The sequence below is a fragment of the Bombina bombina genome, chromosome 6 (assembly GCF_027579735.1).
Source record: "Bombina bombina isolate aBomBom1 chromosome 6, aBomBom1.pri, whole genome shotgun sequence".
Lineage (NCBI taxonomy): Eukaryota > Metazoa > Chordata > Amphibia > Anura > Bombinatoridae > Bombina > Bombina bombina.
In genome coordinates, this window is record NC_069504.1 from 879875114 (window position 1) to 879901347 (window position 26234).

General features: G+C 40.9%; 1 protein-coding gene across 2 annotated transcripts in view; it reads right to left on the minus strand.

Moving 5' to 3' along the window:
- The window catches only part of LOC128663839 (beta-1,3-galactosyltransferase 5), a 214520-nt gene that overhangs the window by 50842 nt on the left and 137444 nt on the right, over positions 1 to 26234 (minus strand). For both annotated transcript variants that reach the window (XM_053718366.1, XM_053718367.1), the window contains exon 2: positions 19003 to 19603. In XM_053718366.1, the coding sequence (XP_053574341.1) occupies positions 19003 to 19597 (595 nt within the window). In that variant the 5' untranslated portion in view covers positions 19598 to 19603. The remainder of the gene's footprint in view (positions 1 to 19002; positions 19604 to 26234) is intronic.

Here is a 26234-nt window from a genome sequence, read left to right on the forward strand (position 1 = left end):
AGAGGAGAGATCAAAAAGCTTCGGCAACCTCTCCTTCTTTTTGGCTAAGAAGCTTAATCCGCTTAGCCTATGAGACTGCTGGACAGCAGCCTTCTGAAAGGATTACAGCTCATTCCACTAGAGCTGTGGCTTCCACTTGGGCCTTTAAAAATGAGGCTTCTTTTGAACAGATTTGCAAGGCGGCGACTTGGTCTTAGCTTCATACTTTTTCAAAATTTAGCAAATTTGATACTTTTGCTTCTTCGGAGGCTATATTTGGGAGAAAGGTTTTACAGGCAGTGTTTCCTTCCATTTAAGTTCCTGCCTTGTCCCTCCCTTCATCCGTGTACTTTAGCTTTGGTATTGGTATCCCACAAGTAATGGATGATCCGTGGACTGGATACACCTTACAAGAGAAAACACAATTTATGCTTACCTGATAAATGTATTTCTCTTGTGGTGTATCCAGTCCATGGCCCGCCCTGTCATTTTAAGGCAGGTAATTTTTAAATTTAAACTACAGTAACCACTGCACCCTATGGTTCCTCCTTTCTCGGCTTGTTTTCGGTTGAATGACTGGCTATGACAGTTAGGGGAGGAGCTATATTGCAGCTCTGCTGTGGGTTTCCTCTTGCAACTTCCTGTTGGGAATGAGAATATCCCACAAGTAATGGATGATCCGTGGACTGGATACACCACAAGAGAAATACATTTATCAGGTAAGCATAAATTGTGTTTTTAAAGGAAAGTCTCAAGGTGATATACATTGGTTGAGATTCAGACATGGGGGTAGATTTAATAAGAAGTGGATACTGCTTTTGCTCGCCGGAAACTTAAAGGGACATGAAACCCAAAATGTTTCTTTCATGATTCAGATAGAGAATACAACTTTAAACAACTTTCCAATTTACTTCTATTATCTAATTTGTTTCATTATTTAGATATCCTTTGTTGAAGAAATAGCAATGCACATGGGTGAGCCAATCATGTGAGGCATCTATGTGCAGCAACCAATCAGAAGCTACTGAGCCAATCTAGATATGCTTTTCTACAAAGGATAATAAGAGAATGAAGCAAATTAGATAATATAAGTAAATTGGAAAGTTGTTTAAAATGTAATTTTCTATCGGAATCATGAAAGAAATAATTTGGGTTTCATGTCCCTTAAGTTAAGAAGCAGCCGTCTGAAATCATCCCGATCCGATACGTTCGGGAGGATTGACACCCCCTGCTAGCGGCCGATTGGCCACAAATGTGCAGGGGGCGGCATTGCACAAGCATTTCACAAGAAATGCTTGTGCAATGTTAAATGCCGACAGCGTATGCTGTCGGCATTTAGCGATGTCGGGCTGACATGATTCGCTAAAGCGAATCATATGCGCCCAGCTGGCATATGATACATTGACCCCTTAGATTCAACCTTGTTTATAACAGATCATGGCCATTTTCACATTTCCTCTTAAAGCGATATGAAACTCCAAACAATTATTTCATGATTCAGATACAGCATATCATTTTTTTTTTTTAAATCTTTTATTTAAATATAACAGAAGAAAAAATTAGAATGACAGAAACCCATCATGCAGTGCAAGAAGAGAAAAAAAAGTTTTTTCTGCAATATCGGGCGAATCAAGATACAGAAAATGTACAATAATGGCCCACCTTGCGGCCTATTATCAAAAAATGTATACATACTATTTTGTTTGTCATTAACAGATATAAAGTAAAATAACATGCATGTGCCAGTTCCTGTAATATTAAAGAGACTGTTGCATACTATTTTTTTTTGCTATTGTTTCCATAAAACAAAAACACTAAAAATAGAAACAGAACAAAGCAAAACCAAACAGAACAAGACAAGACAGGACAGGACAAGACAAAGTAAAACAAGACAAGACAAAGCAGAACCCAAACAAAAAAATAAAAAGAGGGGAGGGGAAGGGAAAGGAGGGGAGAAATAGAAGAGATGCATGGAGACGGTAGGTTCCACACGCCCATCAGAACGAGTTTTGAGTTTCTAAATGGATAGATTAAATAGCCGATTTCATTGGGGCGGAAGAGTTTTAATGAAGACTGACCATTTCAGAAAGAACTCCCCTATGTCACGTTCATCATTCAAATTAGTATCGATCTGTTCTAGAATACATTGTTTCTTCAAACAGTTCTTAATCTCTGGTATGCTGGGGGTTCGCTCTCCCTTTCCATTTTTTGAAAATTAAATATCTAGCTGCTAATATGGCCATATTAACGATTAACCTGCTAATTCTTCGGATCTGTCCATAGGAACACTATATGTACCAATGTTTGAGTCAGAGGGGAGATCCCCAATGTTTTGTTAAGCCAATACTGTAGTTTTAACTAGAAATGTCTAATTCTAGGGCAGTCCCATATCATATGCATAAGATTAGCTGAAAAGAGCGAACATTTGGGGCAGCTATTGAAATTAGGATTCCCGCACACTTAGAGCCTTTATCCAACGTGAAATAGGTCATAAAAAGTAATTTAGTATGCGATTCTCTCCAGGAGGAGGAGAGGGTAACTCGCATAACTTCTAACATTGAGGATTGGACAAGACTAACATCCACACTACTTTGCAATGTTGCTACAACCCATTTGGAAGAGATCTTTTCCAGATTAAGAGCGCCCTTAAGGGAACTTAGAGATTGATAGCAAATAGAGATTGACATGTGCCCCTTTTTAACTAAGACAAGCCAATTCTCAATGCTCCCCAGGGACCAATTCCAGCCAAAATCTCTTATTAATTTAAGCGCAAAATGTCTTGCTTGTAAATAGGCAAAGAAGTCCTTTTGTGGGAGATTAAATTCACCCCTGAGGGAGCTGAAGGTTTTGACACACCACCTATCAAAATCTAACAAATGGGAAACATTGCTGAGACCTAAATTATTCCACCTTTGGAAGAGTGTCGATTGGAGCCCCGCTTGGAATTGGGCATTACCCAATGACAGCATATATTTAGAAACCCTGTACTCTAGATCTAAAGAATTACATATCCTCCTCCAGGCCTGTAGCGGGTTGAAAATAGTTCTAAGTTTTTTCACTTCACGAGGTATTCAACTAGAGTTGCAGTGAATTAACGCTACAGGCAGAAATGGATAAGTTACATTACTTTCCAGCTCATTATCTGTGACATAATCTCTGGAAAAAATATAGTCTGTTACTATACGCACAAGAAAAGTATAGTTATAAAAACGAAGATCTGGCAGAGCAAGCCCGCCGTATTTCCTAGGAAGAGAAAGTTTAGGTAATGAGATTCTAGCGGCTAGATTTAGAGTTTTGCGGCCAAAGGGGTGCGTTAGCTATGCGTGTTTTTTCCCCCCGCACCTTTTAAATAACGCTGGTATTGAGAGTTCTCTGAAGGGCTGCGTTAGGCTCCAAAAAGGGAGCGTACAGGCATATTTACCGCCACTTCAACTCTCAATACCAGCGTTGCTTACGGTAGCGGCTAGCTGGAAAAACGTGCTCGTGCACGATTCCCCCATAGGAAACAATGGGGCAGTTTGGGCTGAAAAAAAACCTAACACCTGCAAAAAAGCAGCGTTCAGCTCCTAACGCAGCCCCATTGTTTCCTATGGGGAAACAGTTTCTAGGTCTGCACCTAACACTCTAACACAGTGTTTTTCAACCAGTGTGCCGTGGCACACTAGTGTGCCTTGAGAGATCCTCAGGTGTGCCACGGCAGACTGACAACAGTGTGACATATTTTTTAAACTTTGCTTGTTTTTTACTCCCAGTGCAGGGGTAGTTTGTAGGAGGCATGGCATAACAGCACAATACATACAGTATGTGTGTGTTTGTGTGTATGTGTATATATATATGCTGTATTAGGCTACAATGTGTGATTTTTTTAAAATTTTGGGATGGTGGTGTGCCACAGGATTTTTTAATGTAAAAAAGTGTGCCACGGCAAAAATAAGGTTAAAAATCACTGCTCTAACATGTACCCCGAGTCTAAACACCCCTAACCTTACATTTATTAACCCCTAATCTGCCGCCCCCGCTATAGCTGACCCCTGCATTTTATTATTAACCCCTAATCTGCCACTCAGACACCGCCGCCACCTACATTATACCTATGTACCCCTAATCTGCTGCCCACAACATCGCCGACCCCTATATTATATTTATTAACCCCTAATCTGCCGCCCCAACGTCGCCGCTACCTTACCTACACTTATTAACCCCTAATCTGCCGACCGGACCTTCGCCGCCACTATAATAAATGTATTAACCCCTAAACCGCCGCACTCCCGCCTCGCAAACCCTATAATAAATAGTATTAACCCCTAATCTGCCCTCCCTAACATCTGCGACACCTAACTTCAAGTATTAACCCCTAATCTGCGGACCGGACCTCACCGCTACTCTAATAAATGTATTAACCCCTAAAGCTAAGTCTAACCCTAACCCTAACACCCCCCTAAGTTAAATATAATTTTATTCTAACGAAATAAATTATTTCTTATTAAAAAAATTAATCCTATTTAAAGCTAAATACTTACCTGTAAAATAAACCCTAATATAGCTACAATATAAATAATAATTACATTGTAGCTATTTTAGGATTTATATTTATTTTACAGGCAACTTTGTATTTATTTTAACTAGGTACAATAGCTATTAAATAGTTATTTACTATTTAATAGCTACCTAGTTAAAATAATTACAAAATTACCTGTAAAATAAATCCTAACCTAAGTTACAATTAAACCTAACACTACACTATCAATAAATTAATTAACTAAACTACCTACAATTACCTACAATTAAATCAACTAAAGTAAATTACAAAAAAACAAACACTAAATTACAAAAAAAAAAAAGATTACAAGAATTTTAAACTAATTACACCTACTCTAAGCCCCCTAATAAAAAAATGCCCTACCCTATTCTAAAATAAAAAGTTAACAGCTCTATTACCTTACCAGCCCTTAAAAGGGCTTTTTGCGAGGCATGCCCCAAATAAATCAGCTATTTTGCCTGTAAAAAAAACATACAATACCCCCCCAACATTACAACCCACCACCCACATACCCCTAATCTAACCCACCCAAACCCCCCTTAAAAAACCTAACACTAAGCCCCTGAAGATCTTCCTACCTTGTCTTCACCCAGCCGGGTACAATCCGATCCGTCCAGAAGAGGGTCCGAAGTCTTCATCCTATCCGGCCAGAAGAGGTCCTCCAGAGGGTCCGAAGTTTTCATCCAGGCGGCATCTTCTATCTTCTTCCATCCGGAGCGGAGCGGGTCCATCTTAAAGCAGCCGGCGCGGATCCATCCTCTTCTTCCGCTGTCCTAACACCGAATGAAGGTTCCTTTAAATGATGTCATCCAAGATGGCGTCCCTCGAATTCCGATTGGCTGATAGGATTCTATCAGCCAATCTGAATTAAGGTAGGAAAAATCTGATTGGCTGATTGAATCAGCCAATCAGATTCAAGTTCAATCAGATTGGCTGATCCAATCAGCCAATCAGATTGAGCTCGCATTCTATTGGATCTTTCGATCAGCCAATAGAATGCGAGCTCAATCTGATTGGCTGATTGGATCAGCCAATCCGATTGAACTTGAATCTGATTGGCTGATTATTATAGTGGTGGCGAGGTCCGGTCGGCAGATTAGGGGTTAATAAGTGTAGGTAAGGTAGCGGCGACGTTGGGGGGCAGATTAGGGGTTAATAAATATTATGTAGGTGTCGGCGATGTTAGGGGCAGCAGATTAGGGGTTCATAGGGAAAATGTAGGTGGCGGCGGTGTGCGGTCGGCAGATTAGGGGTTAAAAAATTTTATTAGAGTGGCGGCGATGTGGGGGGACCTCGGTTTAGGGGTACATAGGTAGTTTATGGGTGTTAGTGTACTTTAGAGCACAGTAGTTAAGAGCTTTATAAACCGGCGTTAGCCCAGAAAGCTCTTAACTCCTGACTTTTTTCTGCGACTGGAGTCTTGTCAGAAGAGGGTGTACCGCTCACTTCAGCCAAGACTCTAAATACTGGCGTTAGGAAGATCCCATTGAAAAAGATAGGATACGCAATTGGCGTAAGGGGATCTGCGGTATGGAAAAGTTGCGGCTGGAAAGTGAGCGTTAGACCCTTTCCTGACTGACTCTAAATACCAGCGGGCGGTAAAAAGCAGCGTTAGGACTCCTTAACGCTGGTTTTGACGGCTAACGCAGAACTCTAAATCTAGGCGTAGGTTTTTTGCTCTGCCAGATAAAACATCTTAAAACAGTATTGAACAGCGTAATATCTTTCCCCTTCAGAATCTGTGGAGTGTTCTGAAGAACATAAAGAAGTTTAGGAAGGAGAATCATCTTATATAGGGCTATACGACCTGAGATAGAGAAGGGGAGATTTTGCCAATTTTTCAAGCTTTCTTTGATTTTGTTTAGCACCTGGAGAATATTTAAACTGTACCAGCTGTAAGGGTTAGAGGACATTGTAATGCCAAGATACTTAAATGATTCAGAGACTACTCTGAAAGGTACATTTAAAAGCGATTCTTTAGTTTGCTTAATCCACAGCAATTTGGATTTTGTGGTGTTCAACCTGTATCCAGAGAAAGATCTAAACTGATCAATAACTGAGAGGAGCTTCGGAATGTTGGTACGGGTATTTGCGGTATATATAAGAATATCATTGGCATAAAGAGCTATTTTAAGCTCCTTCTTACCTATCTTAATACCTTCCATTTGCTGTCTAATTAAGATAGCCAGGGGTTCAATGGAGACGTCAAAGAGAAGGGGAACCCCTGTCGAGTTCCTCTTCTTAACATTATATCTAGAGAAATCAAGCCATTTACTAGCATCTTTGTGGAGGCCTTATTGTATAAGTTGTCAATAAACTTGAGAAAGCTACCTCTAAGGCCAAAGCGATAAAGAGAAGATAGTAAATGGTCAAAGTGAACTGAATCGAAGGCTTTTTCAGCATCAATTGAAATAATTGCTAAATCAGAGGTGCCCTCCCCTCCCTCCAAACCCCAGCCTCTCCAGAGTTTTGAAATACTCTATGGTAAGAAAGACTTCCCTTATTTTTGCTGAGGAGTTCCGTTTAAACAGGAATCCAGCTTGAACTAAAATAGAGGTGAGTAGTTTATAATCCGTGTTCAACAAAGCTATTGGACTCTTTCTTGCCAGGGTCCTTCCCTTGCTTTAAAATTAAGGTAGTGTAGGAAGCAGCAAAGTTAGATGAAACCAGGTTGCCCTCTATATACATACCATTGAAGAGCGTAGTTAACTGTGGAACAATTAAAGGAGATAGTATCTTATAAAATTCATTGGGGAGGGCATCCGGACCTGGGGCTTTATTTAAAGAGAGATCTTGGATTGCTCTAGACACTTCTAGCTCAGAGATGGGGGAGTTGAGGGTTTCGACTAACTCAGATGTTAGAGTCGGATAAGAAATTTTACTCCAAAAATCCTCCCGCTCGAGGTTATTTGAGGTCTTGAGAGAATACAGATCTTGATAGTAATCTGAAAAAGCCTTCAAGAGCTCTTCTGCTGTCGCCAGGGTTTTTCCTTCACTTTAAAGGGAGTCAACCAAAGATGAGCCTTTATCCCTGTTGACTAGATTTGCGAGGAGGTTCCCTGTTTTATTTCCGTATCTAAATAGCTTAGCCTCAAATTTTAGATCTTTCTGAGTAACCCTGTAGATAAGGACGCTCGAGTGTATCTTGCCCAGCTCTCTGGTGTTTTCTCTAACAAGTGACGATTATACGAGTTAGATACTGCCTTAAGAACTTCTCTTTCCCTTAATTTGAATGTCTTTGTCCTGTTAATGCTATAGGCTAATATCTCCTCCCTAAGGACCAGAAAACAGCAGGTCAATTGACGTACCCCTGGTTGAAAAAGGCATACTCCTCAAACTTAAGTTTAAGCCAGTTTTTGATTTTAAAGTCTGCTGACAGATATGCAGGGAAATAAAACTGATGATTTTTAGAGACAGGGTCACTGAAATGGAATTCGAGAAAAATAGGGGCATGATCCGAGATGCAAATAGGAAGAATTCCTGATATAACTCTCAATTTACACAGCCTTTCATCTAAGAGAAGTAGATCGATTCCAGAGAGTGTCTTATGTGCCTTAGAAAGGCATGTAAAATCTCTGGTGTCAGGGTTTTGTGATCTCCATAGATCCCTAACCCTAAGGTTTTGGAAAAGCCTAATAAACAGTTTTGATTCTAAGTTATCTCTTTTACTCTTAAGACAAGAAGAGTTCTGTCTTAGTCTATCTAGGGGATACTGTGGTGCCATGTTGAAATCTCCCGCAAGTATCAGATAACCTTCTACATATGACAAAGTTTTAGCTTGCAGTACTTCCCAGAAGGCTAGGTTAAAAACATTAGGCGCATATATATTACATAATGTATAAAGTGTTTTAGCCAGTTTAATTTTTACCATTAGGAATCGCCCCCTCTGTATGCGCATTAATATGGAGAACTTCATAGTTTATCTTTTTCCCTAGGAGGATCGCGACACCTCCTTTCCTCTCCAAGCTGGGAGAGGAAAGGACTTCTTTAACCCATGAACATTTAAGCTTTAACTTCCTTTAGTTTTAGATGGGTTTCCTGTAGAAAGGCAATATCTGTGTTTATTTCCCTCAAATGAGATATTATTGTTTTCCGTTTAATAGGAGATGTAATGCCTCCAATATTCCAGGAGGCTAGCTTAAATCTACCTGCCATGACCATCATCACAGAAAGAGAGGGAAAAAGAGAGAGAAAAAAAAACAAAAAATGGACATAAACGGACAAAAAACATCCCAACCCTGGGTGGCCCACCTTTCTCCCATGGCCATAAGGACCAGGCCACAGAAGGACTAACGCTTAGAAAATATGGTAATTACCTATCTTACTCCTCTATTAAACAGGGGGAAAGGTATCGGCACAGAATTTTTCTGCATCCTTGGCAGAGTAAAAAAAATGTGTTTGGTTGTCCACCGTTATCTTCAGCCTAGCTGGATAGATTAAAGTAACTCGGAGACCCTGATTAATTAATTTTGTGCAAATTGGAGCTAAATCTCCTCCTCTTTGCAGCTGTCTCCACAGAGAAATCCTGAAAAAGCATAATTTTTGCGTCTCTGAGATAAATAGGCTGATTCTTTCGAAAGAATTGCAACAGCATGACTTTATCTTGGAAATGTAATACTTTGGCAATGATTGGCCTAGGTCTTGTATTCATTTTGCCAGTTGTGGGCCAGCCTAGCCTATGTGCCCTCTCTAGCACTATTTGGGGCTGAGCATGCGGAATCTGTAGGAGTTGCGGTAAAATAACAGTTAACAAATTATTAAGGTCCTCGTATTGCTTTTCTTCTGGTACCCCAATAACTCTGAAGTTGTTCCTTCTGGAATGACTCTCTAAATCTTTTAACTTACTCTGAATTTTTAAGAGGTTGGTGTTTGTGGCTTCTAGCTTAGTGTTATGACCTACAGTAAAATCTTCTTAATCCGAGATTCTTTGTTCTACCTTTGATGATCTACTTGAAAATTGTCTAATTTAATTTGTTAAAAGTAAGATATCTTGTTTAATCTCATTCTTGAGAATATCAAATTTAGGAGCCAAGGCTTTAGAGATACTAGAGACCAGTGATTGAATATTCAATGGCTCACTTTGATGCGGAAGGTTAATACCAACAGGATGTATGTCTGCCAAGGTCTCCAGAGTATTCTTGTTCTTCCTATCTCTTTGCCTGTCTGCCATAACTGAGGGTAAGGTTTTGGGGTGAATATTTAAAAATGTATCCATGTGCTTGTGAGATTAAGAGAAAAGGTGATCGATTATCCCAATTGGTGTGAAGGGGAACAAGAAGTGACAGGGGAAAAAAAACCCTGGCAAAATAAGGTGAAGAAAAAGCCAGCAAGTGATGAAAAAATGTTGTTTACCCAAGGAAAAAAAGAATAGTGTGGAAAAAGAAAGAATTAGGAGCAACTACCAAGTGAATAAGTGAGTGGGTGTAATCTGTGCCTAAAAAAAGAGTGAACAGAGAAAGAAGAAAAAAAAAAAAGAAAAAAAGGGAATTTACGAAGTGCAGTGCTTAGGAAAATTCTAAGTCAGTTATGGAGAGTAACAGATGATGAACCTGGACCAGCCAGAACAAGAGTCAACAGGGGAGAATCCCACAAACAAACATCCTATCCAACCGTACCGTAGAGAGACAAAATCGGCAGTGGGGTATTAAAATGAGCTTCCAAAGAACAATTATACTTAGGGAAACAGTATTAATTCTTACCTACCCCCATAAACAAACACAGCTATGGGCAAAAAAAATAATAAAAAGTGAGAATTTTTCCATTATTTCTGTGTGGGGGTAAGAAGAAAGCATATTAATATAAAAAATCCCTGTTGTAGCAGACCCAATACAGGAGGGGAACGCTATATGTAAGAGAGAGAGACTTATAGGTCTAAGGTTACCTTTTGACTTAAAGATGACAATTCTAGGAAACCCACACCTTGGGGGAGGAAACACACAAAAAAAAGATTAATTAGTCTCAGGTAGCTTAAAACCCCCAAGTGGATTTAAAAAAAAAGGTCAGGGATCTTATCCTTTTTCCAGCCCAACTTACAGACTACCAATAATGTGAGCTACGTGAAAGGGTTATTGTTGCCCTGAGACGCAGAAAGTGCAGGATAATTATATACTTAACAATTATTTATACAGTTTAGTTATGGATTAAGTAAACAAATTTCTCCTTAAAGGAATAAAAAAAAGAAAAGAAAAAATTATGATATAAGTAAGTAGTATTCAACCAGAGCGATGCTGTTGAAGTGACCAGCAAAGTATATTTACAAGACCAAATCTAAGGTACAGATTTAGCTTCCATGTCCGTACTGAGAAAGTGAGCCAGTAAACATTTTTAAGAAAATTAAATGTTCCTCTGTACCAGTTCTTACGTAAAGTTAGTGTGGAGTACTTACACCTCAAGCCTGCACAAGGGAGATTAATACTTCTCTAGGGTAGTGTGAGATCCTGTAGCCCAGCAAAGAGAGGAGATCATAAGAGGGCGAGAAGATCCCAGAGAACAGAAGACCAAGCGACAAAGTCCGGACACCTCTCGCAATGGAACCAGGGCAGATCCCACACCACACAGGGCCAGACCCTAAAGCGAGCCTTGGAACACGGAGCCGGCACAGGAAGATCCCACAGTCTGACTTAGGTCAAATCTCCATCACAGCCACCTCCACGGCAGCAATCAGAGGACCCCCTCACGCAGCACAGGTGGGAGGGGGCAGACAGCAAAGACCGGGTGAAGTCAGCACCCCGATGAAGGTGCTCCCCAGGGTCACCCACACTGCCAATGACTCCTCAAGGGCCTGCTGGATCAAACAGGTAGAACAAACTGCCTTTCACACAGGACCGGTGGGTGGGGAGGAACAGTAGACCGGGCAGCACCTTGGTCCTAGGTAGAGAGCCCGCGGCAACAGACAGGTCAGGTAGAGCACCCCTCTCGCAGCACCAGTGGGATGGGTGGCACAGCAAAGCAGGCAACACCTTAGTCCCGGGTGAAGGCCCGCAGAGACAAAGCAGGTAAAATAAACCGCCCCTCTCCCAACACCAGTGGGAGGGAAGGAGCAACAGACCAGGCGGCTTGATCCTGAGCAGGGCTGCAGATATACCCCAGGTATGGTTCTTGACTCACCACAGGTCACGTCTGGAGCAAACCGTGGTTGGTCTCCCTCACACAGCGACCCTGGGAGGAAGGGATCAGAACAGGTAGGCAGCAGCCCAGTCCGTGAAGACACTTAGAGTATCAAAACTCATATGTAAAGTAGCCGGGCAGACAAGAGTTGGCCCCCCCTCATGCAGCACCCGTGGGAGGGGGGATCACCGGCTGTAATCCTTGGAGGGTATCCTTTTGTGAGAGGAGGTATAGGGCTAATACCAGGTGATGTAATAGAGAAAAGTGCCAGTCCTTTAGAACAGGGGTCACCAACCTTTCAGAACTCAGGGACCACTAAACTCACAATTTTGAATCCCGTGGACCACTAACATGATTTTTTTTTTAAAAAGGTACAAACCTCTATAATGTGCATATATACTATGCATATACACACACATACTGTACATAACTAGTATAACAATAGCTAAGTTTACATTATGTATATATATTTACACATTTTTAAGAATTATTTTTTGGAATTAACTAACTGATTGACAGAGCTGAGAGAATACTTCCAAATGACAGATGAAGGGTGAGTGCCAACTTTTGAGCTGGAAACAGAGAGGCAGAAAGTGGGAAAAAACTAAATGTATGCTTACCTGATAAATGTATTTAATTACATCATCTAATTACTATCAAAATTGCAATTTTGTTTATACAATTTTAATTCAGGTATACAGTCTTAAACTCCTGATTAGATCAACAGCCTATCATTATTAGATCAATTTAAGATTATTTAGATTACAAGGTTGGCCAACCTATCAGACTCATTTGTACATAAGAATCTCAAACTCACATGGTTTTAAAAAAACTTTTTTGTTTTTATTAAAATAAATTTTTATTCTGTACAAAATCGTATATGGTGTCATAGAATAGATTTCTATTTACATTTTTTATATATATATTTTTTTATATATTTTTTATATTTTCATATTTGTCATATCTTAAAAATCTCCATAAGGTATTAGCTCTATTTAGAGCGCCCTTTCCTATAAACTACTCTTCTTCCAATTCCAAGGTACCGCCAGAGTGTCTATCAGTACCGCCTGAGGATCCCTTGACCTTGCCCCTTCCCTCGGAAGCTTGGCATTCTGCCGAGATGCCATGAGATCCAGCTCTGGCTGTCCCTATTTGAGAATCAAGCCGGAAAACACTTCCGGATGGAGTTCCCACTACCCCGGGTGAAAGGTCTGTCTGCTCAGAAAATCCGCCTCCCAGTTGTCCACTCCTGGGATGTGGATCGCCGACAGGCAGCAGTTGTGGGACTCCGCCCACTACATTATCTTGGCTACCTCTGCTATGGCCAAGGAACTCTGAGTTACCCCCTAATGGTTGATGTAAGCCACTGTTATGTTGTCTGACTGGAACCTGATAAACCGGGCCAAAGCTAACTGAGGCCAGGCCAGAAGAGAATTGAAGATTGCTCTCAGCTCCAGAATGTTTATGAATAAAACAGACTCCGACCGAGTCCATGTCCCCTGAGCTTTTAGAGAGCCCCAGACTGCTCCCTATCCCAGTAGGCTGGGGTCCATTGTCACAATCACCCAGGTGGGTCTGCGGAAGCAGGTTCCCTGGGAGAGATGATCCTGACACAACCACCAAAGAAGAGAATCCATTGTCTCCTGCTCCAGATGTAATCGTGGAGACAGATCTGCATAATCTCCGTTCCATTTCCTGAGCATGCATAACTGCAGAGGCCTGAGGTGGAAACGGGCAAACTGGATGATGTCCATGGCTGCTACCATCAGACTGATTACCTCCATACATTGAACCACTGATGGCCGAGGAGAGGACTGAAGCACTAGACAGGAATGGAAAATCTTTGATTTCCTGACTTCTGTCAGAAAAAATTTCATTGATAAGGAATCTATTATGGTTCCCAAGAAAACTACCCTTGAAGTTGGAACTAAGGAACTCTTTTCCAAATTCATCTTCCATCCGTGAGATCGCAGGAAGGATAACAACATTTCCATGTGGGATTTTGCTTGTTGAAAGGATGGTGCCTGAACCAGAATGTCGTGCAGATATGGCACCACTGCAATGCCCTGCAATTGGAGCACCGCCAACAGGGATCCCAGAACCTTTGAGAAAATTCTGGGAGCTGTGGCAAGGCCCAATAGAAGAGCCACAAACTGGAAGTGTTTGTCTAGAAATGCAAACCTCAGAAACTTGCGATGATCCCTGTGGATGGGAACATGCAGGTACGCATCCTTTAAATCTACCGTTGTCATAAATTGACCCTCTTGAACCAAGGGAAGAATGGAGCGAATAGTTTCCATCTTGAAGGACGGTACTCTGAGGAATTTGTTTAGACTTTTGAGATATAAAATTGGTCTGAAGGTTCCCTCTTTTTTGGGAACCACAAACAGATAGGAGCAGAACCCCAGACCCTGTTCCTGCATTGGGACAGGAACTCACACTCCCAGATCGGAAAGGTCCCGAACACAGTGTAAGAACGCCTCTCTTTTTATCTGGTCTACAGATAATCTTGAAAGCAGAAACCTGCTTGTATCCCTGGGACATGATGCCCACCACCCAGGGATCCTGAACATCCCGAACCCAAGCCTGAGCGAAGAAGGAAAGTCTTGCTGCTTTTGAGTCAATAGTGGGCTTCTTGGATTGTTTTCCCTTGTTCCAAGATTGGTTGGGTCTCCAGGAAGGCTTGGACTGTTCCTGCTTGGAAGAAGGAGAGGAAGGCTTACCCTTGAAGTTTCAATAGGAATGAAAATTACTCTGACGTCCCTTCTGCTTATTCCTCTTGTCCTGAGGGAGGAAATGGCCCTTTCCTCCCGTAATGTCAGAAATTATTTTCATCAAACCCAGCCCAAACAAGGTTTTTCCCTTGTAAGGGATAGCCAAAAGCTTAGACTTAGATAACACATCCGCAGACCAAGATTTTAACCATAAAGCTCTGTGGGCCAGTACGGCAAAACTGTAAATCTTTGCTCCCAGTTTAATAACCTGTAGGGAAGCATCCGTAATAAAGGAATTGGCCAACTTAAGGGCCTTGATCCTATCTTGGATCTCTTCGAGGGGAGTGTCTGTCTGAATAGAATCAGACAATGCAACAAACCAGTATGCTGCCGCACTAGTGACGGTAGCAATACACACCATAGGTTGCCATTGTAAACCCTGGTGTACATACATTTTCTTGAGTAACCCCTCTAATTTCTTGTTCATAGGATCCTTAAAGGAACAACTATCTTCCATGGGAATAGTGGTCCTCTTAGCTAGCATGGAAATTGCCCCTTCCACCTTGGGTACCATCTGCCAAGACTCCTTGACAGAGTCTGCTATAGGAAACATCTTCTTAAATATAGGGGATGGATAAAAAGGTATACCCGGTCTCTCCCATTCCCTAGCAATAATCTCTGTAGCTCGATCTGGTACAGGAAAAACCTCCACCATGGAAGGTATATCAAAATACTTGTTTAGTTTACTAGACTTCTTAGGATTGACTACAACAGTAGTGTCAGAGACGTCCAGGGTAGCTAAAAACTCCTTAAGTAACAAACGGAGGTGTTCGAGCTTAAACCTGAAAGATACAACTTCAGTATCAGGAGAAGGAATTACACTATCTGAGTCTGAGATTTCACCCTCAGATGCTACCGAAGTATCTTCCTCCTCAGATTTCTGGGAGGGGACAATCGGAATAGCCACGACTGTGTCAGCAACCTTACTCACTGATTGTTTACATTTCCTCTTGCGCTTTCCCTGCAGCATGGGAAAAGCAGACAACGCATCAGATACTGCTAAGGACATGAGGGAAGCAATGTCTTGCAAAGTAACTCCAAGTGGAGTAATAGAGGAAGTGCAGGGCACTGGCTGTGTGGACAATACATTTTGGGATGCTTGAGGAGAAAGCTGCGAACATTGTCAGAAGACTCCTGAACAGCATCCGCCTTAGACAATGTTGGCTCAGGAAAAAGTCTATCCCTGAAATGTAAAGTTCTCTCAATACATGAGGAACAGAAAGGGATTGGTGGTTCCACATTAGCATCAAAACATAAAGAACATGTAACATCTTGCAGGGCCTCTTGGTCCATCTTTATTCATCAATAAACAGAATAAATAGATAAACAAACTGATATTTTATTTAGAAAATTCCCCACAAAAAAACGTTACTGTTCCTTTAAAATTTTAAAACGAAACTGCTTTATTTTTCTGCAATAAAAATATAAAGTATCACAAAAACCACTCCGGACAACCTCTACACCTCAGCTTAGCTTTGCTGAGGTGCTTACCTGCCTGACTGAAAACGGAGTGAATATTCTGCTTGTAAAACCGGACTCAACTTCTATTTTTCTGTAAATCGTAGTCCGGTAACCGCAACTCTGCTAATGCCTGTAACAAAGCTATTTCTCCGCTCCTTAACACAGGAAGTGTAGGGGAAAAAAGGTGTGCAACAGAAAATGCCGCCTCAGCTAAACCCGCCCATCGTGGGCGTTACAACGTTAACCTCCCTTTCAGCTAAATGTATTACCAAAGCTGCAGGGAGTAAAGTAACAATAAAAACACCACCTACTGAGCCATAAATCTCCTCGTCCCCAGTGCCTGCTATTGCTGCCAATAATAAAATGATACCCCTAGCAATAGGAGAATGTCTCTTGTCCCATAATCATATTTTTAAGTGCCATCCTTTTATTTTCTGCAATGTGTCCCAGAAAAAATAAAGTTAGCACTTACCTTTAGACTTCTGCCAGGCAGCACGACAGCTCACTAGGTTTGAGAGGCCAGTTCCCTCACATGGACCTGTGGATAAAAACAAAGACTGAGTAATCTTACTCAGACTTGCACGATTAGGGCAACATTAAATACATGGGATGCGCAGTGGGGATTGTACCCCACAAGTTCCCATTGCTTGAAAGCCACCACTGCTCTACTGAAGAGACTGATATGGACTACGGCTACACCCTAGGACAAAGCAGAACAATCTTGCACTGCTGAAAAATAATAAAATCTTGCTTGAAGAATCTTCTTTCCAACACCTAAACTTTACCACTTCCTTGCTCTAACGTAGACAAAGAGAATGACTGGGGTTGGAGGGAAGGGAGGTGATATTTAACAGCTTTGCTGTGGTGCTCTTTGCCGCCTCCTGCTGGGCAGGAGTGATATTCTCAATAGTAATTACTCACAGTGTCATTAGAAAGAAAAATAATTATGTTTAAAAGGACCACAAGACTTCCAAGTCACCTCCCCAGTTAGGAATTATTCAAAACTACTTATGATCATGAACAGACATTGGAGTCATAAATTAAGTTTATATCAGAAAGTTCTCAATATTGATGTGAGCGAACCACGACTGATGTTACTGGCAATTACTATAATACTGGTGGGATATGGCTGATCTGCTGGATGACAATTACTGTAATTCAGGTGGAATGGCTTTGTGCGCGGGTAAACTATTCGAATGAAAAATAATTAATATTTATTAAAAAAAAAGAAGATAGAGGGAAGGAAGACAAACAGTGATGTAAGTCCATCTGAAGGAATTAGGAAAACTACTACAAAGAGACAGGTAAAGGGAAGAAAATAAAGGAAATATGAGAATTTTTTTTTTTAAGATTTTCTTTTTTATATACTTTAATTACACTATTTCAAGCCAAGACTATACCAACCTCTGCTGGCTTTAGAATGGAAGCATCTTCCTCTGAGCAGCGTGCTGGGCGGGAGGAGTTAAAAATACAATCTAGCTACGCAAGTTGCGCAGTACTACGCAATGTGCGTAGGTAGATTGCAATTTAACTCCTCCATCGGTTTTCACTGATGTCCAGCCAGACACTGTAGGGAGTTGTGGCGCGACGGGGGTGTCACCATCAGAGGAGATTAATTCCTGCTTGATGGTGTCAAGGACCACCAACACCTTCTCGTGGTTGGTGACCGCTGCTTTAGAACTGCTACAGAATGCAGCTCAGTGCGATATGGTAACACTAATAGAGCACCGATAGCGATGTAAAGTATGCTAAGCAAGCCGCCCAAGGTCTAGGGATTTCAGCACGAGAAAAGAAGGAGGTGTGAGAAGGAAGGCAGGAGCTAGGTGGGCTGTCCAGCGGCGGAGAGGAGGGAGGGAGTGGGTGGTGTCCTACACTGCAGAAAAAATGTTTTAATGGGAGAGGGAGGGATGAAGGGCTGCACTACAGAAAAAATAGGGGCGGGCCCCTAAATAAAGATCGCGGGGAGGGGGGACCATTACACTACAGAAAAAAATATATATATAAATGAATATAATTAAAAAAAACTATAAATTGGGTACTGGCAGACTGTTCCAAACCATCCGTAGAGCAGCTTAACATAGGGGTAACACCTTAGGTAAAAGACTGGTTAGGGCGATGCCTAGCCCAGACTGAGAACAGAGGGGGACACATATTTTTTGGTAAACCTAAGAATGGTACTTTTCCCTGTTTGGGATGTGGTCAGTGTAGCAATGTGATTAAAGGGGGTAGCATTACTCATCCGTATACTGGTGAATTTTTTTTTTATTAAAGGATATTACACATGCAATTCTATGCATGTGGTTTATGCGTTAAAGTACCCATGTGGGCTATTATATGTAGGCGAGACGACCCAAAAGGTCAAAGACCGCATATGCCAACATAAGCCCACTATCAAAAATGAGAAAACAGCTAACCTCCCTGTACCAGCACATTTCTTAAAGAAAGGCCACCAAATTAACCAACTTAGATTTATGGTGATAGATCAAGCCCCCAAACGTGTTAGAGGGGGCGATAGGGCTAAAGATTTACTTTATAGAGAGGCCAGGTGGATTTGGAAACTAGATACCATGTACCCAAAAGGTCTTAACAGGGAATTCGATCTGCGTCCTTTTATTTGATGACTATGCTTGGCCCCAGTTGGCTATATTAAATTAACTTTTCAATAAGTATGATATGAATAATATGTGCTTAAAACTTAATTGTTTAATATACATAGCAACTTGCTGCGTTTGTTTTTAATCTGGTGATTCTTTCACATTAGGAGTGTAGGGGTTAAAAATGTGTGGTATTTATGTATATGAGGTCTTTTATGATCCCATTTCCTGTCTGAGTCCCATTATTATGTGATTGGTTACCTGTACTAAAAGTACCTATTAATGTTTAATATGTTTCTTTGTTTGTTAGCTTGATAAAGGGGCAGGAGCCCCGAAACGTTGCTCAATAAAAGGTAATGTTGCCCTATGTTGTGTGACACCTGTGTGTTCTATTCTCTGCAAGATCATGCTCTAAACATCAGCTTCCTCCAGTAGACTTTGTAACAAAAAAATTTCAATATAACTATATTTTCAACATTTTGACTATGAGTTTTTTAACAAATGTAATTTCAAATTGTGAACAGTTCTAAATATTTGCTAAACTGACCTTTGAATATAAATGTTACTTCAGGAATTTGATGATAAAGATAGTCAAGGAAACAGAATTCTTTTAGGGACAAGTTGTGATGTTCTTCATAAATGTCCCATTGTAGAATGTCTCCAAACTCCTGACTTTCCTTTTTTACTATTTCCATTTGCCCAGACACATCTGTTTGCCCAATTAGGAAGATTGGTCTGATTATGTAGCCATCAAATTCCTCCTCTCTAGCCCATGTACGTCTTAAGACTTCCCTGCGACTTCCAGACTGTGGGTGGGATTTTATAGCCAGTATCAGCATTGAGTGGATGTCCTTTTTTGACTCTGTCCATGGGGTAAGTATAAAGGAGCACTGGTATCTCTGCAGATAAGGGAACTCATACTCAAACTGAGAATGGTTCAGGTGGTACATATACGTCCCATCAGTGAGAGTTACTGATTCTCTGGATAGAGGAAGTGTGAAAGGAGTTTCAGTCCCAAAATATGCAAAGTGACCAAAACCAATGTTCTTGATTGGACCAGACATTCTAAACATCATTAAAATTAATGGTAAAGCACTGGAAAAAAAAGTTACTCCAATTACGATGATAAATCTCAATTTCATGATGTCCTGAAAGAGAACAAATGACATGTTAAAGTATAATTGCATAAAATGTATTTTGCTTTACTCTGTTATATACCTCTATGCTGTCATATTTACTGATCATTAAAATAGTGGTTTATGTGATTTGCAATTCTGTACAACTCTCCCTAACCTGTGTTTCTGAATACAGTTTGTCCTCTCTCCTCATCCTGGCTGTTTATGATAATTGTATATAATTAAAGCTGAAACAAATGTTGGCAAAAAATAATTTTAGTATATCAATAGTCTATCTCTCTCACCCAATCATATCACAGGCATTACATGAACACAATTTCATTAAAAAGACAATCTATCATGTATATGGAAGAGCTCATTTAAAATATGTAAAAATATTTGTGCAATGAAAATAGTTAAAGGACTTTAATTACAGCAGAATTCTATAACCAACAAATGCATAATGAAAGGACAATGCAATACAACTTACTCTGAAATTCAAATGAGTAGAAGTTTTTTTGTTTACTAATTTTCCCTGTCCCCTGTGTCATATGACAACCATCAGCCAATCACAAAGACATATACGTATATAATGTGAACTCTTGCACATGCTAAGTATGAGCTGGTGCCTCAGAAACTGTGTTTATTAAAAAATTGTACACAGACTTCCGTGGGTGAGGGCATCCAACATGGCAGCTTGAAGACGGAACTCCGACTACTTTGTAGCACAACCACTGTCTGCAACCAGCCCAGCACCCCAGACTTGCGGATACTTGGTGGTAGAGAGAGGGCCCATTCGGGCTAGAGTGCAGAGAAGAGCCGTAATAGCGTTTCCACCGCCGGGAATCCATAGCATACAGAGGACTGTGGAGAACTGCTGAGTGGCGTTTAGACCTAACTACACCACAAACATTCTAAAGGACCGGTAAATCCGGGGCCATACAGCTCTAGCCCAGCTCCCGGACTTAATTCCAGGGAGAAGTGGTACGGTCATAGAAGAGAGCATCTTCTCCCCACAATAAGGAGAATCCTTCAAAGGAGGAAAAAAAAAAGGGGGGGGGGGGACAAAAATAGGAAAAACAGAACAAGCACTGGCTGCCTCAGGACTGAAAGTGGTGAGACATACTGCTTTGGTACCATAAATATCTTTCTAATAACAGCAGAAACCATTGATTACTGCTAGATCACAGGATACTAATCCTCTATACATTATCCTGACTCCAGCTTCACACTAATAATTAAATTCTCCATATAGCTACATCTGAAGCAACATGCAGAACTAAAACTTAAGCTCTCCCTACCGCACCTTAAGAACAGGTCTTCATGAAACTTATTAAGACCCCTGTGAGATGGTAATTCTTTAATCCATATTAATCTTATGACTAAAATTCAGCTAAAACTCATATTGCATTATAACATAATAGGATAGGTGCCCCCAGTGTTGTTGGCTCTGCATGAGAAGATACTATCACATCGGACAACAGATACTATGGGCTCTATTTATCAAGGTCTGGCGGACCTGATCCGACACTGCGGATCAGGTCCGCCAGACCTCGCTGAATACGGCGAGCAATCGGCCACCAGCAGGGGGGTGTCAATCAACCCGATCGTACTCGATCGGGTTGATTTCCGGCGATGTCTGTCCGTCTGCTCAGAGCAGGCGGACAGGTTATAGAGCAGCGGTCTTTGTGACACGGGGCAGCAAGCTCCATTCGGAGCTTGATAAATATGCCCCAATGTCTGTAAAGCAGAAGCAGACAGACAATAGACTTTGACACCAGGCAGAAGCTATAAATACCCCACCTGCTAATATAGATGCTTCCTTACAAGAAGTTAATCCAATAGTGTTAAACACTAAACATTTGGGTTGATTGGACAGCAGACACCACCTTCAGACTTAACGAGTGGGTGAGCAGTTTATTTTTCTCATCTCATTTACATACTACCCAAAGACAATGAAGGTTGTAGTATGGAATGTGGGAGGCATTACGTCTCCCATGAAAAGAAATGCAATTCTAAAATATCTGTGAAATACAAAAGCCAATATAGCCATACTTGAAGAGACACATCTAACAGTGAGGGTACATCAGAAAGCACATGGAGTAGCTCTTCTTATTAGGAAAAACTTTGAGTACACCATTAAACAATATGATGCAGATCAAGAAGGGACATACCTCATAGACTACATAGAAACCAAGGGGGGGGGGGTGGGCAATTAGTGATTTGTGGGGTATATGGCCCACACACTAAAAAAAGAGGAGTTTTGGGGCAGATTTAAAGCGCAATGTATGTGCTTTGATAATGTCCCAATTATAATAGGAGGTGACTTTAACATCGCCCAACAAACACCAGCAGATAGGTTAAAAAACACAGCTCTTGCCAAAAGTTGAACCCAGGTTTCTCTTAACACAAGGAGAGAATTACTATTACTCAATAAATTTACAAACACCCTTGCACTGAGTGACATTTGGATTCCTGAAGCTAGGGATTACACCTGCACAACACCCTCCAGATATGCTGTCGCATATAGACCTCTTTTTAGTCTCCACTATTTTGAGCCCAAAAGTACAAGATACCTATATAGACCCAGTAACTATATCAGACCACACACCTATTTCAATAATTGTGAATATTACACCAGACACAAAATGGAGGGGTGTCTGGAAGTTTCCCACTTATTTTTATCATGATCTTAAAACACCTTTTAGAAGAATGGAATGCATACAAATCTTTAAATGCTCAACACCTGAATAACAGATCACTGTACTGGGAGACTGCGAAAACAGTGTTAAGGGGTGACAATGTTGTAATTAAAAAGTACAAACAGCAGGAATCGCTGTTCCGACAGGCATTAAATGCCAGGAACAGATAAAACCAGACATAAATATAAAGAAATTAAAACTCTTAGGGACACATTCCTTATACAGTCCTCAAACAGGGCCTTTGCCAAGACTAAAGCTAAGTTTTACCATATCAGAAACAAGACAGGATTTTTTTTTGCAAACGTAACTAGAAAACCCAATACTATTCTAGCCCTAAAAGAAGGTGGCACAATTCACACTGAAATTGCTAGCATCCAACGAGTGTTTAGTGAGTATTATCAGAAATGATACCAAAGCCGTGAGATTAATCTCACGTTAAAAGATACATTTTGGCAAAATTACCATCACTACAAAAAGACTGCTTGCCGATTCTAAATGATCCTATAACTGACAATGAAGTGGTAAAGGGCATTGGTGATTTACTTTTTGGAAAAGGCACCTAGGCCAGACGGCCTACAGTGGAATTCAACAAAATATTAAAATTGAAATAGCTAGTACTCTTACCAAGCTGTATAATAAGATCATGACAGGAGAAATGACACTCTCACAGAGATTTGCTGAAGCAAACATTAGCGTACTTCACAAGCCGGGTATAGACCCTTTGCTCCCAGATTTATACCGCCCATTATCCCTTTCTAAATTCTGATTTCAAACTGCTCACTAAGGCCTAGATTTGGAGTTCGGCGGTAGCCGTCAAAACCAGCGTTAGAGGCTCCTAACGCTGGTTTTGGCCGCCCGCTGGTATTTGGAGTCAGTGATTAAAGGGTCTAACGCTCACTTTTCAGCCGCGACTTTTCCATACCGCAGATCCCCCTACGCCATTTGCGTAGCCTATCTTTTCAATGGGATCTTTCTAACGCCGGTATTTAGAGTCGTTTCTGAAGTGAGCGTTAGAGCTCTAACGACAAAATTCCAGCCGCCTGAAAATAGCAGGAGTTAAGAGCTTTCTGGCTAACGCCGGTTTATAAAGCTCTTAACTACTGTACCCTAAAGTACACTAACACCCATAAACTACCTATGTACCCCTAAACCGAGGTCCCCCCACATCGCCGCCACTCGATTTAAATTTTTAACCCCTACGTTATACTTATGTACCCCTAATCTGCTGCCCCTAACACCGCCGACCCCTATATTATATTTCTTAACCCCTAACTTGCCCCCCACAACGTCGCCGCAAGCTACTTAAAATAATTAACCCCTAATCTTCCGACCGCAAATCGCCGCCACCTACGTTATCCCTATGTACCCCTAATCTGCTACCCCTAACATCGCCGACCCCTATATTATATTTATTAACCCCTAATCTGCCCCCCTCAACGTCGCCGACACCTGCCTACACTTATTAACCCCTAATCTGCCGAGCGGACCTGAGCGCTACTATAATAAAGTTATGAACCCCTAACCCGCCTCACTAACCCTATCATAAATAGTATTAACCCCTAATCTGCCCTCCCTAACATCGCCGACACCTAACTTCAATTATTAACCCCTAATCTGCCGACCGGAGCTCACCGCTATTCTAATAAATGTATTAACCCCTAAAGCTAAGTCTAACCCTAACACTAACACCCCCCTAAGTTAAATATAATTTTTATCTAACGAAATTAATTAACTCTTATTAAATAAATGATTCCTATTTAAAGCTAAATACTTACCTGTAAAATAAATCCTAATATAGCTACAATATAAATTATAATTATATTATAGCTATTTTAGGATTAATATTTATTTTACAGGTAACTTTGTAATTATTTTAACCAGGTACAATAGCTATTAAATAGTTAAGAACTATTTAATAGTTACCTAGTTAAAATAATAACAAAATTACCTGTAAAATAAGTCCTAACCTAAGATATAATTAAACCTAACACTACCCTATCAATAAAATAATTAAATAAACTACCTACAATTACCTACAATTAACCTAACACTACACTATCAATAAATTAATTAAACACAATTCCTACAAATAAATACAATTAAATAAACTAGCTAAAGTACAAAAAATAAAAAAGATCTAAGTTACAGAAAATAAAAAAATATTTACAAACATAATAAAAATATTACAACAATTTTAAACTAATTACACCTACTCTAAGCCCCCTAATAAAATAACAAAGCCCCCCAAAATAAAAAATTCCCTACCCTATTCTAAATTAAAAAAGTTACAAGCTCTTTTACCTTACCAGCCCTGAACAGGGCCCTTTGCGGGGCATGCCCCAAGAATTTCAGCTCTTTTGCCTGTAAAAGAATAAATACAATACCCCCCCCCCCAACATTACAACCCACCACCCACATACCCCTAATCTAACCCAAACCCCCCTTAAATAAACCTAACACTAAGCCCCTGAAGATCTTCCTACCTTGTCTTCACCATACCAGGTTCACCGATCCGTCCTGAAGAGCTCCTCCGATGTCCTGATCCAAGCCCAAGCGGGGGCTGAAGAGGTCCATGATCCGGTCAAAGTCTTCATCCAAGCGGGGCAGAAGAGGATCTTCCATCCGATTGAAGTCATCATCCAGGCGGCATCTTCGATCTTCTTCCATCCGGAGCGAAGCGGCAGGATCCTGAAGACATCCAGCGCGGAACATCCATCCGGACCGACGACTGAACGACGAATGACTGTTCCTTTAAGGGACGTCATCCAAGATGGCGTCCCTCGAATTCCGATTGGCTGATAGGATTCTATCAGCCAATCGGAATTAAGGTAGGAATTTTCTGATTGGCTGATGGAATCAGCCAATCAGAATCAAGTTCAATCCGATTGGCTGATCCAATCAGCCAATCAGATTGAGCTCGCATTCTATTGGCTGATCGGAACAGCCAATAGAATGCGAGCTCAATCTGATTGGCTGATTGGATCAGCCAATCGGATTGAACTTGATTCTGATTGGCTGATTCCATCAGCCAATCAGAAAATTCCTACCTTAATTCCGATTGGCTGATAGAATCCTATCAGCCAATCGGAATTCGAGGGACGCCATCTTGGATGACGTCCCTTAAAGGAACAGTCATTCGTCGTTCAGTCGTCGGTCCGGATGGATGTTCCGCGCTGGATGTCTTCAGGATCCTGCCGCTTCGCTCCGGATGGAAGAAGATCGAAGATGCCGCCTGGATGATGACTTCAATCGGATGGAAGATCCTCTTCTGCCCCGCTTGGATGAAGACTTTGACCGGATCATGGACCTCTTCAGCCCCCGCTTGGGCTTGGATCAGGACATCGGAGGAGCTCTTCAGGACGGATCGGTGAACCTGGTATGGTGAAGACAAGGTAGGAAGATCTTCAGGGGCTTAGTGTTAGGTTTATTTAAGGGGGGTTTGGGTTAGATTAGGGGTATGTGGGTGGTGGGTTGTAATGTTGGGGGGGGGGGTATTGTATTCATTCTTTTACAGGCAAAAGAGCTGAAATTCTTGGGGCATGCCCCGCAAAGGGCCCTGTTCAGGGCTGGTAAGGTAAAAGAGCTTGTAACTTTTTTAATTTAGAATAGGGTAGGGAATATTTTATTTTGGGGGGCTTTGTTATTTTATTAGGGGGCTTAGAGTAGGTGTAATTAGTTTAAAATTGTTGTAATATTTTTATTATGTTTGTAAATATTTTTTTATTTTCTGTAACTTAGATCTTTTTTATTTTTTGTACTTTAGCTAGTTTATTTAATTGTATTTATTTGTAGGAATTGTGTTTAATTAATTTATTGATAGTGTAGTGTTAGGTTAATTGTAGGTAATTGTAGGTAGTTTATTTAATTATTTTATTGATAGGGTAGTGTTAGGTTTAATTATATCTTAGGTTAGGACTTATTTTACAGGTAATTTTGTTATTATTTTAACTAGGTAACTATTA